Raw genomic sequence first — 18,864 nt, forward strand, 5'->3', positions numbered from 1 at the left:
TCTACTGGGAACCTGATAGTTACTTAAATTTTATTATAAAAACAAGTCAAATATGCTCTGTGCTTAAAGCAGGAAAGTGCTGATTCTCTCTTTATCTCTTTATGTATGAAAGTACCTGAGGGTTGTAATACTCTTTTCTTTAGAATCAAAGCCAGCTTTCTCTAGATCATTTCTGGGAGTTTAGTTGCTAACTGTTATCAAAATTGGATACCTCCTGTTAGGGGCCAAATTTATCCCCCAACATTCATATGTGGAAGTGCTAACCCCCAGGACCTCAGAATGTGACTATATTTGGAGATAGGACCTTTAGAGAGGTGATTTAAGTTGAGATGAGGATTTTAGAGTGGTCTCTAAGCCAATCTGATTGGTATCCTTATTAAGAAGGGAAAATTTGGGGGCACCTGGGTGGCTCAGTCAGTTAAGCTCTGCCTTCAGCTCAGGTCATGATCCCAGGGTCCTGGGATCCAGTCCCACATCAGGCTCCCTGCTCAGTGGGGAGTCTGCTTCTCCCTTTACCTCTGCCGCTCCCCCTGCTTACGTTCTTTCTCTCTCTCTGAAGAATAAAAAAAAAAATCTTAAAAAAATAGAGAAGAAAAAATTTGCATATGCAGGAAAGACACTGGGCACACATGCCCAGGGGAAAGACCATGTAAAGAGACAGGAAGAGGGCAGCCATCTGCAAGCGGAGGAGAGAGGCCTCAGAGGAAAACTATCCTCTTGACATCTTGATTCTTGACTTTCAGCCTCCAGAACTGTGAGAGTGTAAATTCAGATTGTTTAAGCCACCCAGTATGTGACATCTGGTGATAGAAGTGCCAGCAAATTTACACACCTCCTAAAGTAAGTTTCCAGATGCCATAAGGTAACACTTATAAAATCATTCCACTCTTTCTGAATTTTTCATTTTTAATCAGGAGCTTAGCAATCCCTGGTGTTTTAATGCACCACAAACCAATTATTTAGTAGCAAACCCCATACAACCTGCATGTCCTTCCTCTCCTGGTTTGGCTGCCTCCTGAATAATTTGAGATTTAGTTGCAGAAATCATAGTCAAATACTTCAAATACTTTATATTTTCATACTTCATATTTTTATGTAAGAATGTCCTCTTACATAATAATCAAATTCAGAAAATTTAACACTGACATTAAGACATTAAGACCTGGCACATGGTCCACATTAAAATTTTGCCAGCTGTCCCAGTAATATCTTTTCTGGCAATCTCTCCTCTCTTTCCCACTTCTAGGACTACATGTTACATTTAGTTATCTTGTCTCTTTAGTTTTATGTATGTATGTATGTATGTATGTATGTAGGCAAGTAAGTAAGTAACGTCTACACCCGGCGTGGGGCTTGAACTCACTACCATGAGATCCAGAGTTACACGTCTTCCAGTTGAGCCAGCCAGGTGCCCCTTATGTCTCTTTAATCTCCTTTAGACTTTGTCTACCATGACACCTACACTTTTAAAGAGTACGCAGCAGGTGTTTTGTCAAAGTTCCTCAGTCTGGGCTTGTCTGATGATTAGGTTCAGGTCACGCCTCTTTAGCGTGACTGGAACTTTAGACTTGTACAGCCTGTTCACACCACAAAGCAAAGATGCAGGCAAGAATTATCACACCCTGCCATTGCTTCAAAAGCCACAAGAATCACCTGTATACTAAGAGGAACATATATTTTTCAAAGTTCTTTTATTTATTTGACACAGAGAGAGAGAGAGAGAGTGCAAGCATGCCTAAGCAGGGGGAGCAGCAGAGGGAGAGGGAGAAGCTGGCTCCCGCTGAGTAGGGAGCCCAACGTGGGACTTGATCCCAGGACCCTGAGATCATAACCTGAGCTGAAGGCAGAGGCTTAACCAACTGAGCCACCCCAGGTGCCCCTAAGAGGAACATATTTGATAAATAAATTCACTTTGAAGTATTAGTGATGAAGACTGTTCTTCTCCTGAGTCAACACACCTGCTAGGCTTCCCTGTATTTTTTTTTTTTAAGATTTGTTTATTTACTGGAAGGGGGAAGGATTGCGAGAGTAGGGGGAGGGGCAGAGGGAGAAGAGAAAATCCTAAACGGACTCTGCATGGAGGGCAGAGCCCACAGCCCAGCATTACTGTATTTTTTAAAAAAATATTTTATTTATTTATTTGAGAGAGAGAAAGAGTGAGAGAGCAAGATCAGGGGGGAGGGTCAGAGGAGTGAGAGAAGCAGACTCCCCGCTGAGCAGGGAGCCCGATGTGGGGCCCAGTCCCATGACTCTGGGATCACGATCTGAGCTGAAGGCAGAGGCTTAACCCACTGAGCCACTCAGGTGCCCCATCACTGTATTTTTAAAGAACAATTTATTAGGCAAAAGGATGCAGTTTTTTTTTTATTCATGAAAGCATGTGTTTTCAATTACAGATGTAGGCTACTTCTCATATAGGCAACCGGACGCATGGTCGACGAGGGTGGGGAATGATGCAGCCATGCCCGGACTTATTCTGAAAACACTACAGTGTTGCTGTGAAACACTATAGGTGCAGGCTGCCCTCTCTAACAGATGCAGTGAGAGAAGCCCTGAAACTGGTGAGTTTGTCTCAGTTTCCTGAGGTTTATCTATCAAACCAGCCAGGTCTTCATGGACTAGGTTTCAGAACAGTTGAGTTTGGGATTGCAAAATTCTCATGTTTGGGGAGAGAAAGCCCAGTCCGAGCAAGTTCATTTGGGCAGCTTGTGGCCCTGTGAGCACATGCTGGAATAGAGGGGGTCCAGAAAGGGAGGTGAGAGTCCAACACAAACCTTTTCCCTGTCTTCAAGTTTGCCCAAGGTTGGCCCTTTTCTTTCTTTTTTCCTTCCTTCCTTTCTTCCTTCCTCCCTCCCTCCCTCTCTCCCTTTCTTTCTTTTTTAAAGATTTTATTCATTTGAGAGAGTGAGAGCGAGCACATGTGCACACGAGTGGGAGGAGGGGCAGAGGGTGAGGGAAAGAATCTTAGGCAGACTCCATGCCGAGTGTGGAGCCTGACCTGGGGCTCGATCCCACAACCCTGAGAGCATGACCTGAGCCAAAATCGAGTTAGATGCTTAACCGACTGAGCTACCCAGGTGTCGCTGTGTTGGCCCTTTTCTGGTTATGCCCCTCTAGTCAGAAAGAAAGCAAAAGAGAGAGCAAATATATTACAAAACACAGAGTTTCTTAGCGAAGATTTCAAATATAGGTTTTATTTAAGCCCGTAATTTTGAAGCAAATATCTGTTATAAGAAAATTGGCTATGAAGTAAATGAAGGAAATTATTTTTTTTCCTTTTTATCTTTTCATATGACAGAACAGCGTGGTGGTTTTCTTGGTCTCTCCATTTCCCAGGCAACACTCCCAGCGTCCTCAGGTCTTTATGTTCCTTTTTTCCCTCTGTCGAAACAGTGGCAGCAGCAGCAACTTTTGCACATAGTTCTTGGGAGGAACAGGTGTAAACCACTGACCTCACATGCAAAAGCCAAGTTTCCATGTTCCAGGCAAGGTGAGTGGCACAATCAGGAGGCAGTGTTTTATGGAATGGCTGGAGCGATACCCAGTGAAGGCAGTCAGCGGGACTTACTTCTCTGGCACTCTCAGGTTCCTAGAGTTGAGTGAACTTAATGTCCGTGAAGCTCTAGAGTCACCAGAATATCCACGTAAACTTTTACTCAGACGGTTGGGCCTAGATCCATGTCGAAAATTTTAGGGGAAATATACAATTTAAGCTAGTATCCGGACAAGGTAATGTGAGAAACAGTGAGAGAGGAGGGGGTTGCTTAAACAGTCAGCATTAGCTATTACAGCTAAAAATGGTTTTTTAAGTTAGGTAGTTTAGTTTATGATATCTTCAAGGTATTATCTTAGACCCCCTGTAATTTATTTTGTTTTAATTTTTATAATTCTTTTGTTGTTGTTGTTGATAGGAAACTGAGTGGATCTTGAAAGTTCTCACAAGAAAAAAAATTGTTACTGTGTACGGTAATGGTTGCTAACAGGACTTACGGTGGTGATTATTTTGCAATATATACAAATATGGAATCATCACATTGCATGTCTAAAACTAATATGAATGTTATGTCAATTACACCTCAATAAAAAAATAAATGAATAACCCCTATCTACACCACTGCCAAACAGAGAATAAAATAAAACTCTCAGTTTTCTGCAATTTGCTTTAACGTTCACTTTGTAAATACACCCTGCTCTGTAAATTTTCCAGTGAGTAGAAAAGGTGTCATTAATGTTTTCATTGGTTTATATCAGTTTGTTTATTTAATTATTTATTTAAAATATTTTATTTATTTATTTGACAGAGATCAGAAGTAGGCAGAGAAGCAGGCAGAGAGAGAGGAGGAAGCAGGCTCCCTGGCGAGCAGAGAGCCCAATGTGGGGCTGGATCCCAGGACCCTGGGATCATGATCTGAGCTGAAGGCAGAGGCTTTAACCCACTTAGTCACCCAGGAACCCCTCAGTTTATTTAAATGTTTTTCACTTTGATTGAGAAGAGAGAGCTGATTCTTCTGTCACCTCAGTATGTATAGGAATTCCCAGAACCACCTGTTGTAGGATTTTATTTGCATCAATATCCTGTGATCTTAGCAGTCGGGGATAAAGTAAAGTAATGCAGTTACTGCTCCCATTAGCAAACCTCAATAACCTATAAACCAGTATCTTCCCTGCTGACAAGAAGAACAATTTCTAGTCTGTGGTGTTTAAGATACTTCAAGTCCATTTGGTTTCGTTTGGAAGAAGAAAGCAGAAATCGGTTTAGAGTCTTCTCTGCGCCAGTGGCTTCTTTTGCTTCCGCGTATTTGGGACTTCTCTTTTCCATCTGCTTTCCTCAGATGAGCTTCCTCTCCAGAGCCTTCCCCTGGGAAAATACCTATAATGAGGAGTAAGGCGACCGTGTGGCCAAAAAAATGGACGAAACGGAAACTGGGGGTTGCACCTCCAAGGAAGGAAAGGTCTATGTGGAAACCTAATGGGGACTCTAGGTCCTTGCCATGGAAAAAAATGAAAGGGACACTTTGGTGTCCTTGTGACGGGCTGGATCCTTGTCACCGGGTTCCTCCTGGGGGGCGGAGGGGTGAGTGTGAAGACCTGGCAGTCCGTAGGGCCTCCGTTATCTTGCAAGTCTGCAGGAGGGGTGGCTCCCTCTTTCTGTCCTGTGGAGAGAAGTAGGCAAGTCAGGAAACAGGCTTGATCACAGAAGCAGGAAGGAGATACTTTAGGTGGTAGCAGGGTGGAAAGATTGGGAGAGAGAACGAGAGAAGTCTTAAAAGGTGTTTGAAAAAACTGCAAAGGTCCGACAGAATGAGTCATGAACACACCTCATGACCCAGCAGTCCCACACTGGAGAATGTATCCAAGAGAAATGAGTGCGTGCATCTCCAAAAGACTACCTCGGGAATGTTCGTAGCAGCCTCATTCATATCAGCTTAAGCTTGGAAACAGGGCAAGTGTCCACCAATAGGAGAATGGCTAACCAAGCTGTGTGTGCACGATGAAAGGAAGCCACGAGAAGGAAGAGATACTACCACAACAGCGTGGAGGCCTCCCATGGGTGTTATGTTGGACAAAAGGAGTTGGACATAAAAGTGTACATACTTATATAACTGATCTATGATTAAAAAATTTTCAAAAAGTAACTAATTTACACTTAGGATATGTGTTATTTTGTGGAAAAAGTGGAATTCTTGAGATTGATCCAGGAGGTTGTCACATGGATGTGGAGGTACACACACACACACACACACATTTACACACATGTTTACACATATAACATACATATACGTGTATATATAAAATGTGATCAGTCTGTGCCTTTAAGATTTGTCTATGTTATTGCTTGTAAATTATAACCGAATAAAGGAAGTTCAGTGGAGAAAAAGAATTAACATTAAGAAAATAAAAATAGGGGTGGCTGGGTGGCTCAGTGGATTAAGCCTCTGTCTTAAGCTCAGGTCATGATCTCAGGGTCCTGGGATCAAGCCCCGCATCGGGTTCTCTGCTCAGCGGGGAGCCTGCTTCCCCCTCTCTATTTCTGCCTGCCTCTCTGCCTACTTGTGGTCTCTGTCTGTCAAATAAATAAGTAAAATCTTAAAAAAAAAAAAAAAAGAAAAGAAAAACCGCCCCTCCCAAAAGCTGTTAATCCAAGAGGTCCGCTTCACTTCCCAGCAGCGAGGAAGGGGAACAAGCACTGAGAACCAGGATGAAATTAGTTTCTGAGAAGAAATTTGGATCAGACTCAGGTGTCCAGGTCTTCTCTACTTCTCTGTATCATCCCACTGAACTGGCTATGAAGTAGTGAGCTTCCCTTCAGAAAATCATTCCTTCCCTTTCTTGGAGGCTTACGATACAGTCCTGGAATGGGCTGAGTGTGCATGATGGAAAAAAAAAGTCCCCACAGGAGGCTGAGAGTGCTGAGTGCTGACAAAGAGCTGGATTCCCCTTACCTTTAGAACAACCTAGATCAGATTTCTTGGTCGGACAGGATATGCCTATCGCCTGCCCGTGTTCATAGCTCCTTCTGGAGATTCTGTTTTACCCACAACCCCCGGGAACCCCTACACATCCTTGGCTGAGGGACACTCAGCTCATTCATTGGCTGACCAATGACCAATCAGTTTCTCATTTGAGAATTTCAACAAAGAGACTCAGTTGGTGGAAGATGGTAGTAGAAAGTGTAGGGCAAGGATGGGAGTGTTAGGTTTTGGCCAGTTGTAAGTAGGGAAGTAGGGAAGCCAGTCTTTCCATAGAAACTATAGCATGGGAAGACCCAAAAAAAGAGAGAAGAGACTACGTGGTAACAGTTTGGTGATGAGAGTGGCCTTAGTTCTTGACTTTCCAGGGCTGATCCTTCTGAAGCCTGGCTGTGCTCAAGGTTCATGGACATAGCCGTTAGTAATCACTCCACCTCCACTTCTACTCTTTTCTTAAGCTAATTTGAATGGGCGTCTATTCCTTGAATGAAATACTGACCCTTTCTTGCATACCCACCCAGGCTACTGAGTATTGAAATCCTATGACTAAAACTAGATTAAGTTGTTTCAAACCACAGAAGATGATTAAATCCCACATCACTCATTCTTTTCTCCTACACAGTTAGAACAGTTCTGAACCTTTGTAACATGAAAACTTTCTGTAAGATGAGAATCCAGTCCCTAGTGGAGAAGCTGGCTTTGTTCTTAAGTTCCATCTTGACATTTTTGTTATCAGATCAGACTTAGCTAAGCCCGAGCTCTGCTACTCAGTATGCTTGTATTCCAACTGTTAAAAACAATCAACCACCTGCCTCTTGTACTCATCTCATTTCTTAAATCGGAGACTACTCAGGAAATCCTCCTGCTGACTGTGGGGTATTACAGCCAGCTAGGTAGCTTTTCTCTAATTCTGGGAGATCCAGCAGTGTTCAGGGCTCTTTTCTGGGTATTTCCAAGGTTTCCGGATCAAGATACAAGCTTGTCCCAGTAACCAACCCAAGAATGAGGCAGGACCACATAAAACTACATTCTTCCGGCAAACTAGATACATGATGACTACTTCAGGTCACTGGTTGGCCGGCACAAGTGTTCTGAAATGTGGGAACCACAGGGATTGATTTGGGAAACTGTCCCAGGGTAAGGCCACACATCTGAGTGAGGAGGTTGATGCCATTCATGGTCTCCAGCTCTGGCTGAGTTGACACTGACACTGCTCATCCATTCTTTTGTTTCTCCTTGTTCTACTCCATTCCCATTGTCTTCTAAACCGTTGACATTCTTCTCAAAGCCTCTTCAAAATTCTCATTCTTCTTCATTCCTTTGAAGAATTCTCTTCAAAAGTCTCTCTGTCTTTCTAAGTAGACTACCTCGCTTCGTATTTCAGAAGGGAAACGTCAGCGATCTGCCATGAACTTCTTTGGTTCCTATTTCTCTCACTTCAGAGAGAAGTCTACATAGTTCCAGCTCAATTCCTACCCCTCCCCTCATATTTAATCTACTAGAATAGAACTGTGTTTTTTCTACTCCACAAAAGCTATTTTGGCAAAAGCATCATTGGTCCCAAGCTTTTACCATGTTGGTTCCAGAGGTCTAGGCACCATTTCCTGTCCTTTTTGCCCGGCTCACTCTTAAGCAGAGTTCATGCCTCATTCCCTCGGGGAGGCCTTTCCTACCCTGAGGCTGGCTTAAGGCCCTTGGCAGTATATTTCCACACCACCTTGGGGGTCCACTTTTGGAATACTCATCAGCCAGGTTATGACTATTCAGTGGTTATATTCTTCGTCCCCTGAAATACTCACATGGCCATCTTGTAGACCAGTGTCTCCTCACCCCTCGCTCAGGGCCTGCAGTGGAATGGAACTGATTGAGAGAAATCTCTGTTCTGTAATTGCAAAAGTCACCCTCTTTCCACCTCTCAGGGATAATGTGATCATTATAAATAAATGTTTTTTAATATGTAACATACTGACATGCCACCAAAGGCACTGCCACCAAAGGTCACACATGAGAGCCCTTCTGCGACCTTAATCAGACCAAAGTAAGCCAAATATTTCAAAGCAGATTGAAAACGCTTTGAGCAGAAGAGCATAGCGTGTAAAAGCACAGACTCTAGAACCAGGCTCCCGGCATTCTCTCATTTAGGAACCTTGACCATTGACAGGTTCCTTAACTTTTCTAAGTCTCTTTTCTTTATTTCTAAAAAGGAGAGAATACTCACTGCCTTGTTGTATTATCTGAAATAAGATATGTAAAGAGCTCAGAACATATCTGAGCCACAGTATGCATTTACTAGGTGTTTTCTACTGTTATTATTCATCTTGAACATTATGGAAAGATTCTATCAACACAAACCCCATTTTCTTGGGCCCATGTGATCATACTTTACAGATTTATTTATTTATTTATTTGACAGGCAGAGATCACAAGCAGACAGAGAGGCAGGCAGGTGGGGGGAATCAGGCTCCCTGCTGAGCAGAGAGCCCGATGTGGGGCTCGATCCCAGGACCCTGAGACCATGACCTGAGCCAAAGGCAGAGGATGAACCCACTGAACCCCCCAGGACATAGTCAAGAAGTTGGATGAAAGGCAGAGAGATGCTGAAGGCTCTCTGTAGGTTTTTGTGAAGCTCAGGATTTAATTCCAGTCCCAGAAAATGTTCAATAATAGCTTACATTTGAATTTAGAGCATAATAAAACATCAAGCCAAAATATTGCCTGAAGTTTGGATATCAACTTTAAGTGGATTTATTTTAGTCTAGACATGAAATGCATAGCATACCAACAACTATGACTTTCTTTTTTTTAAAGGATGAGAAGTTCCTTTTCTTCAAAACAAAAAACAAACACACAATTACCTGCAGTCTGTGGTTATTTGGGCAGACAACAGCCGGTTTGTGATGAGCAGTACTGATTTTTAAGAGAGGTAAGCTTTATGCATGGAGTTCAAGTGCGCCGTTCTTCCTTTACGCGGCTCGTGGAATCGTGGGCGCTTCCGGAGGTGAGCCAGAAAGGAACACGGGTCCTGTGATGAGTTCTCGCACAATAACGGGCAACTGAGTTTATTTTGCAGACCCCAGCATGACCGGCTATTTTGGCAAATCCCTAATTTTACAGAGAAAGAGCTTGGAGGCCAGCAAGTGTCACCAAGGCCTGTTTCCATTCCGTGCTCCCATCTAGCCCCTGGGTCCTCGAGCCACCAGCTGGAGCCCAGGCTGCCCGGACAGAGCAAAGCTGCACTGGATTTCCAAGCTGTCTGAGGGACGGCGGCGAAGCGTGAGCCAAATGCAGAAGTCAAATCTGACCATTTAATTAGTGGTTTTTAGATGTGAATGAACCTGCAATCTCATTATAACTCGTTCAGTCGCATATTTACAATGGTTCTCTGAAGACGCTTCACTTCTGGAAAGATGTCGGGTGGCTAGTTCTGGTTTACAACGCCTTAGTTCTCTATCTATCTATCTGTCATTTTAAAAAGATTTTTATTTATTTATTTATTTGACAGAGAGACACAGAGAGAGAGAGGGAACACAAGCAGGAGGACTGGGAGAGGGAGAAGCAGGCTCCCCACTGAGCAGAGAGCCCGATGCAGGACTCGATCACCAGGACCCTGGGATCATGACCTGAGCCAAAGGCAGGTGCTTAACAACTGAGCCACCCAGGTGCCCCTACAATACCTCATTTAGATTATCCCCTTCCACAGGTGAGGCTTGGGAGTCTGGTCTTGGGAACGGGGCTGGTGTTGTTTGTAACATCTCTTCCCCCTCTGATCAAGAGGGTTCGGGCAGAGGTTGGGCAAGGTGACCTCTGGTGGTCATCCCCAGCCATGAGGTCTCTGTCCCTCTCCACTCTATGTGAGCCTTGGGAGGGGAGCAAAGAATGTGTTGGGGGATGAGTAGGGTTTGGCCGAGCCCCTGCAGAGCCCGCAGGGACTTGGTTTGATCCTGGGTCTCGTCTCCCTGAACAGTATCTGGTTCTGGAACTAAGGTGAACTGTGAAATAACTAGTTGCGATTAATTAAATCTATTAACAAAGAGAGAATAAACAGCCTCAAAATTACTGTGCTGTTGGGGATAGTGAGAGGTGGACATTGCTGTAAGGGCGGAAATTGTTAGCTCTACGACAGTAATGACTGGTACAGTGTTAGAAGCTGGAAGAGCTTTTCTCGCACAATAGCTCATTCGGTCTTCATAAACCCCATCATCACTACTCTTTCTGTCACTTTCTGTCACTACCACTTCTGTCACTGGTACCAGAAAGGTTAAGTACATCTAACATCATGCAGTTAGAGGGCTGAGAGTAGGACCAAGGTCTTCAGATGATAAATTTTAGCTTTTTTCTCCTTTATGCGCACAAGCTGGTGGAAGCTGACAAAATCACTTGCAATTGATGGATATCTATAGTCATGGAACCAAATCTTGTCTTTTCACAGAACTTATTAATTAGGGACCCATAGGAGAATAAACACAAAACCCTTACCTGCCGCCACAGTTCGCGCCGCCCAGCAGAGCAACAGCCAGTAGGAGAAGCGGAGCCTGTGAGCCATGGTAGTCCACCCTGAGCAGTTGTGGCCTTGAAGCCAACGTTGCTTTAAAGGGGACTGGGTGAGTCACACAGCCAGATTCAGGTAATTTGCATTTGCATAATGGACCACAGGGATCAGGGCCTGCGGTGTGAGGGTAAGAAATCAGCAAGGAAATTCCAGACAGCATTTGTCAACCAGAAGCTTCTTGTCAGGACAGTCAAACATCATTCCTCTGTCCTGAGGGTCAGATTGTGGACAACCGCGCCCTCACTATCCTTTAAATCCCCTCAAATCTTCTCTCCTGTTAACGTCTTCTCTTTACTTGCCCTATGGGTCTCCCTCTATGAGAGAAAGAATCTCTCTAGGAAGTACTCAACAGTGTTTCTCTCTGTGTGGTTTACTTAAAAAAAAAAAAGCCGAACAGGATGGGGAAGACGTTATCCAAAGGCTTCCTGACCCGGGTAGTTTGAAGACGCTGTCCACAGGCCTCGGATCAGAGTCTACAACTTTTTCTTCTTGTTGCTTTTGTGGAGGAACCAAGGGCAGCAGCATCAGAAAGCTATGTTGTTGAGTAGCTGTCATGGTCACGGTCTACATGAACAGGAATAGTTTGGGAGAGTAACGGAGCGAGTTGTCCTTCTGGGGCTCCTTCTGATTCATCATATGGCCCATAGGATGGACGTGATACACCTGTGCCTGGTTTGCTTCTTGAGAGAAGAACTCTGTCTAGAGGGAAGGGGAGGGGGTGGCCACGGTTGAGTCAGAGCATGGATCTAGGAGTTGGAAACACTGGTTCCAATTCTGATGCCTTATCTTCCCCTGTGGGTGACCAAGAGTGAGTCCCTGAGATGAGTCCCTGAGACGTGAAGGTTCCTCATCTGTAAAATGGGTATTTCCTGCAGAGGATTGTTGTGCTGAATAAAAGAAGTAATTGACCTTCAGCTCCTACCACAGTGCCTGGCCCATGGAAGGGAGAGGTGATGGTTGTAATAAACTTACAGTGACTCCAGTTCTTAATTCGTTCTCTGAGGAGGTTATACTTGTCCAGTCGTTCAGTGTCTCAAAAGGCCTCACGTTGAACAGAACGTTTTCCTGGGCATTGCCGGAAAAGCAAAACAGAACCCAGTCCCCGGCTTCGAAGGGCTAACGCTCTAACGGGGGAAGACTATGAGAACCGAGGACCAAAACGAGAAAGGAAGCAAAGAGTCACAAACTAGAAAGTGGCAAATCCCACAGGCCTGATGATGATCCCAGGCAAAATTCTAGGATGGAAGGACTGTTCTTCGGCAGTTTGGAAAGGAAGCAGGGGTCATGGAGAACGAGCTCAGCTCCGTAGGCCAAGGCACTCGTTACCCACTGACGGGGTAGCTCTCTGCTGGCCACGTGTCATGAGCCAGACACCGGCCTCGGTGCCACGGCTCGAAGATGGGGTTCTGCTCTCCTGAAGCTTATGGCCTGGCGGGGACATCAAATATTAACTAGGGAATAACAGTAAAGGGCTTCGAGGGTTAAGGGAGAGGAAGTAGAGCAGATGGAGGAGATGAAGCAGAGAAATGTCTATAATTTTCCATCAGTGGGTGAGTATTACATACACCGACGAGGGACAGAAGCAGAAAGATGTTCATCTTTGGCCCAGAAGGCTGACCTACAGCCTGCATCGTTCTGATAAGGATCAAATATGTGCTGACTGTTACATTCTTAAAGGGTCTCATGACGGCTAGTACGTCCCACCAATAGTTTCCACCCAGCTGAACAATAAGCTCCAGAGAAATCTTGCGGAAGTAGTTTCAGGAGTAGAAACTCGAAGAAGACATCTATGATCTAATACTCCCTGCATGTCCTCTCGCCCTTGAGCATGAAGCATGTAACCACCAGCTTCACACAGCAGAAGTATACCTCTTCCTGCCAACGGGGCCTGTCTCTGTGCTATAATAAAACCACTTTTTGCACCAGAAACTTCTCAAGAAATCTTTCTTGACCATTTGCTGGTAGTCCCACGTCATACACTACTTTGGACCCTGCGTTGGAAACACATTGCCTAGCCAACCAAATTAGGTCCATGTAATCTCCTCGCCTACTGCCCAGTGTTCCATTTTATGGATTTATTGTAAATTATAATTAAACTTTTATTTATTTTTGAAAAAATATTTATTTCAGAGAGAGAGTCAGAGTGAGAGAGCATGAGCAGGGGTTGGGGGGCTGAGGGAGAGGGAGAAGCAGGCTCCCCACTGATCAGGGAGCTTGACCCAGGGCTCGATCCCAGGACCCTGGGACCCTGACCTGAGCCCAAGGCAGACATTTAACTGACTGAGCCACCCAGGCGCCCCTGATCAAACTTTTAGTTGTTGGAGATTTGTGTTATTTCTTCGGATCCTCTTTCTTTTCTGTATTGGATATCTGGTGAGCTTTCAATTTAAATGTTCATGAAAATAAATAACAAAAACAAAATGGTGTGATTTTTTCTCCCTGTTTGGATCTATTGTCCTGAAATTTTTAAAGTAATGAAGCTTTAAAAGGAACAATTTTTTTCCAAGTATATAACAAACAAAACCCTTGTTCTGTTGATAATATAAAAAGAAATGAGAGAGAAGTGGTGTGAGAGAAGATGCCGACGGGTAAATTAGTCCATCACGTGATCAACGAGAGTCTCAGGTAGTGCCCTACACTCTAGATTTCTCTTTGGATGAGTTTCCTGCCCATCAGGAGCACGCTGTGGAGAGGAGGACCTAGGCTCTTGACTCTGCCATCTTCTCTTTGAGAAAATATTAATTTTGAATGCGTGGCATCTAACCACCAGACTCCAAATTTGTTCTATTACGTTTCTGGGAGACTTAAAAGATACTCCTGCCCATGAGGCTAAACTCCCCCACCAGGTCTGCCCTGGGGCTGGCCGAGCAGATTCCTTTGAACGTGTAAACACTTGTGAAGAGGCAACAGGCACAGAAGGGCGTGGGGTGTGCTAGAACCTGTGGTAAATAAGACTAAAAACCAAACACACTCAAGATGTACAAAGTGAAAATACTGTGAAAAGGTAATTAACCTGCTAGGGAAGCCGCACACGATGATGTGGATACGGAAACCGAAGACCAGTTCAAAGCACACGGAAGAGGTGGGCATGACGTGTCCTTAGAGCCTCGATGTCGGGCGGGGCTGTCACTTCCTTTCCATCTCCAAGGCTTGATTTCACATGGTTACCGTCTCAGAGTTTTGTGATAGCGATTGTCTTTTCAATCTCTCACCCCAAGATCAAGAGAATGTTCTTTATGTGAAGATCCGATGATATCACTCTCTTTCTAAAGACTTTTTCTTTTTAAGATTTTATTTGACAGAGACAAGGGGAGAAGAGGAACACAAGCAAGCGGAGTGGGAGAGGGAGAAGCAAGCCTCCTCTGAGCAGAGAACCTGATGCCGGGCTCCATCCCAGGACCCTGGAATCATGACCTGGGCCAAAGGTAGATGATGAACGACTGAGCCACACAGGTGCCCAGACACTACTCTCTTTCTAAAAATCCTCTAATGATACTCTGTTGCCAAAAAACAAAATCCAAATTCCTTAGGTGAATATCCGAAATTGTATTATTGTTTTGTTTTTTTTTAATCAATGGCTTTACTCTATCTCCCATCAATCTCTAACTTAGATCCCAACTACAACTGTATCTTCTGCTTCTAATTCTCCACCTTGTCTTGCTCTTCCAAGGAATGAATGAAGATAGGTCATTGGTTCTCAGCTGGAGGGGATTTTGCTCCCTCTTCTCACAGAGGACATTTGGCAATATTTAGAGACATTTTTTGTTGTCACGGTCCCCCACGACAAAGTCATCTCTGGCCCCAAGTGCCAGGTGCTGCTGTTAAAAAAAAATTAATGTATAGGGTAACGTCATCCGAAGGCAGTTGGTCATTTTTTTGAGCCTTTAGAAAATTGCTACGAAGGAGAACCAAGTTTCAGTTTAAAGAGAACACCACAATGGAAACAGATTTATTAAGAGAAAGACTTTTTGTGCACCTGGTGTGATCAGATCAGTTGTGAAGTCCGGGGTACCCTTGCAACCTGCAAAGCCAATTCTCTCCCTTGGATCAAAGTGAGTTCGAGAGGTAGGAACGAACATATTCACAAGTAGCCAGGTCACCCTCTCCGCTCAACACAAGTAAGACTGCTCTCGTCTAAAGCACAGGTAGCTGACGTGGGGTTGAAAAGTCTCACCAGTTTAATTTTCCAAACTTCCCTGAAGCCAGTGCGAAATAGAAATGCTTCCACAGAGACTGGGTCCAGCCTCCAGTCCTCTTGCTTCCAGACCAAAACTACAAGGTCAGGAGAGAAGATCCTTAAGGAGATCTCTGGTAGTGCCCAACAGCTGGTAGATCAAAAGGAAGAGAAATTTTAAAATTTCATCAAAACTCTTATTTGACAGAAAAAAATTTTTTAAAAGATTTTATTTCTTTATCTGACTGTGAGCAGAGGAAGGGGTAGGGGGAAGGGGAGAGGGAGGAGCAGACGCCCCGCTGAGCAGGGACCACCTCCTCCCCCCCCATGTGGGCCTTGATGCGGGGCTCGATCTTAGGACCCTGGAATCATGACCAGAGCTGAAGGCAGAGGCCGTAACCCACTGAGCCACCCAGGCGTCCCATCTAATTTACTTCTTTATTGGTGATGTATAGGTTACTAAGTCTTGCTATCTTATTTATTTGGTGCTATGTATTGAGTGGACCCAAGTGTTCAACAACACATCAAGTCAGTGAAACTGTGGTGAGGTTAGATTAATTTGCAAAAAGTATTTCCTTTAAAAAAGGAATTATTTCTGAAAGCTTATTTCAAATGCAGGTATTTTGGTAAAAATCTTTTCAGTCATATACTTTAAAAATCCTTAAATTGCCACTTTCTCATTTGGTTGAAGGCTAATCCGTGAGATTCTAATGTGCATATCTTCAGCATCAAGGGCTCCGGGTCACTGCTGTTGGCCCACCACTTGCACTCAGGTGTGTTTTTTCCCTGACGCCTGTACTAGTTTCTCCCTCCACGGCAAGTTCACGCGCTGCACATAGACGCATTCCTTGGCCACCTTGCAAGAATTATTAACCTCATCCTTTTGTTCTTTTTTTGGAAGTAAATTACAGGGACTAGGGATGGGATGTGGGTTGATAAGGTCCATCTTGCACATCCAATAGCGGGCAGGAGGTTAACAGGTAAGGAACTAGGACCCCTGGGTGGGGCCAGGATGCTGGGGATGGCATGTAACCTGGAGAAGTTTCAAGATCTCCTCAAGAAGTTTGGAGGCCCATTCAGTTCCTGCCCTAACCACCACATACTTGGCTAATCATACATAAACTGTTCCCAGGCCCAGCAGGGCACGACAGACTTGGGACTGATTTCCTGCCTCTCCGTTGGGCTGCCCTTCTGGTAATAAAGCTTTCTGTGGATCAAACCTGCTGACTCAGAGATTGGCTCACTGCGTTTTGGGAACATGAGTCTGATTTCAGCATTCCGTAACACACTGAGTTGAGGGGAAGGGCTCATGTAGCTGGTTTGTGTTAGGTGGTGGTATTGATGTTGTTTTTTCTCCGGTAATTTTATGAGGAGGTGATGTAGGACTCAGGAGGAGTCACATTTTTTTCTCATTGACTCAAAAATTTTGAGTGGTAAGGTTGAGATTCAGAACTGGGACTTTCCCAACTTCAAAATTCATATTCTTTCTTCTAATTTAGTATACTTATGTTGCTTCAAAAATTCATTCATTTGCTTACTCACTGACTCGTTAGTGGATTTATCTTCTTTTAATGGATACTTCTAATTTATATCCTTTTGGTTTAACAGTCTGTGAGGAAAGAGACTCTTCCCTGGTATCACCACTAAGAAACAACCCAGGGAAGAACTCTGGGTGGCCCAGCCTGGGGGTCAGGTGGCTGGGGAGGAGAAGGTGGGCACAATTAGTAGAAGAAGAGAGGTGGGGGTCAAGGGGCCTGGGCCACTGGAGATGTTACTATCTTCATTTGTGCCTATTACCCCTGTGTGCCACATGACCTTTTCACCCCACAATATCCCATAGGTGTCACTTAAACAGAATGTCTGTCAATAGATAGAGGCTAATCAATGTTCCTGTGAAAAATAAGAGAACAACTTTCTATTAGTAAATGCCTGAGACTAGGACAAAGATAGTAATATTTATAATGCTTTTTTTGGGGGGGGGGGTCAGGAAATGGTTGTTGATGCCTGAAGGGTCATGTGGTTCAGCACATCTTGGCATGTGAACTTGTCCCAACCACAAGTCAACCAAGATGGAATTACTTGCATGTTTCATTCTGTCCACCATCTGTGTCCAGTTTGCCCTGATAAAAAGTTTTCATTATGCTGTTGTGACAGGGATTGTCACAGAAGGAGCACTGGTCTAAGAAGGCTTTGTGACACTTTTAGAGGAAAGTTGTTCATGACTTCCCCCTTCCTGGTTTGGAGCCCAGAGAAGCTGGGCATTTGGGACTGGGGAGTGTTGCTTTGGGAGGCGCACTTTGCTCTCATCATTCACTCAATAACTATTTATTGGGTGTCCGGTATGTGTCAGACACCATTCCAGGGGCTTGGGTACATCTGTGAGCAGAACAGACAAAAATACCTGCCCTGCTTGAGTTAACATTCTACTAGGATGGAGACAGATGTAAACAGCAAACAAAACAAAGGAGTCAATTAAATAACATGTTGGAATACGTTAGAATGTTAGAAGATTCTGTAATATGTGGTACAGAAAAATAAAAAGATACAGTAAGAAATGTTGGAGGGTGTTGCATTTTTAAGTAGAAGATGATGTTTGACCAAGGGCTTGAGGGACTTAAAGAAGTTACCTATGTAGCTATCTGCAGAAGAGTGTATCAGGCAGAGGGTACAGCCAGTGCAAAGGCCCTGAGACAGAAGTAGGCATGGCGTGTAACCTACAACAGCAAGGAGGGCATTGTCACTGGGGCAGAGTAGGAGATGGGGTCAAAGAATAATGGAGGCTAGATCATTACCCTGGGAGAAATGGGAAGCCATTGGAAGATTGTACAGAGAGGCATGACATGATCATATGTACATTGTTAAAAGATGACTCTGGCCACTCTGTAGAAAATAGACTGGGGGCCAGGGCAGAACTTAAAATAGCAGTAGTGTAGGGGGGAGATAATGGTGACACAGGCTGGGGTGGCAGCAGTGGAGTTGAACGAAACAGGGAGATTCTGGACGTATTTTGAAGGTAGACCTGATAGGAATTCCTGGTGAATTGGAAGGAGGTTACGAGCGACATGGGAGTCCTAGACAACATCACACTTTTGGTCCGAGTGGTTGACTGCTGAGATTGGGTATGATCAGGTGGTGAGAATGTCGTTGAATTTTAAAAAGTTATTATAATACTGCTTCTTCCATAAAGAAAAATTGGGGCAGCAAAAATACATGAGTATCAAGTCATTAGTCTGTGAAGTGCTACCTCGAAGCTGCAGGACTGGAGAAGTGAGATTTTCATATTTAGGTGGTAAGTAGGATCTGCTTGGAGCCGGACAGGTGGTGTGCCAGGAGGTAATTAGGTCCAAGGCAGCTCTGCCCCAAGGGGAGGGAAGGGACAGGATGAGCAGATGGGGAAGGGGCAGTGTCTGCACCCATGTGGGTCTGGGTTCTCTGATGCCCTCTCTCACCATGGGTAACCCCCACACTGAAACTCTGCTTTGTGTCTCTCCTCTCTCTCTCTGGACTTTGAGACTCTTGATGGCAAGGACTCGGGATTTTTTTTTTTTTAATTATGATACAATAGATAACATAAAAAAGACCATTTTAACTATTTTTAAGGATACAGAAGACCTGAGCTGTGATTGCACTTGGAGCCACAGTGCCTGGCACACAGTGAGTACTCCGTAAAC

The 18,864-nt window shown here is 44.4% G+C and overlaps 1 protein-coding gene across 1 annotated transcript; it reads right to left on the bottom strand.

Moving 5' to 3' along the window:
• Positions 1–4,494: 4,494 nt before the first annotated feature.
• ODAPH (odontogenesis associated phosphoprotein) lies at positions 4,495–11,013 on the bottom strand. The gene is made up of 3 exons (XM_032861982.1): positions 10,947–11,013; positions 5,015–5,153; positions 4,495–4,870 (listed from the first exon to the last, which is right to left on the bottom strand). The coding sequence occupies exons 1-3, from the start codon at positions 11,011–11,013 to the stop codon at positions 4,756–4,758; spliced, it is 321 nt and encodes a 106-aa protein (XP_032717873.1). The 3' UTR covers positions 4,495–4,755.
• Positions 11,014–18,864: the final 7,851 nt, after the last annotated feature.

This window comes from Lontra canadensis, unplaced genomic scaffold, assembly GCF_010015895.1.
Source record: "Lontra canadensis isolate GAN:19392208 unplaced genomic scaffold, GSC_riverotter_1.0 scaffold1, whole genome shotgun sequence".
Lineage (NCBI taxonomy): Eukaryota > Metazoa > Chordata > Mammalia > Carnivora > Mustelidae > Lontra > Lontra canadensis.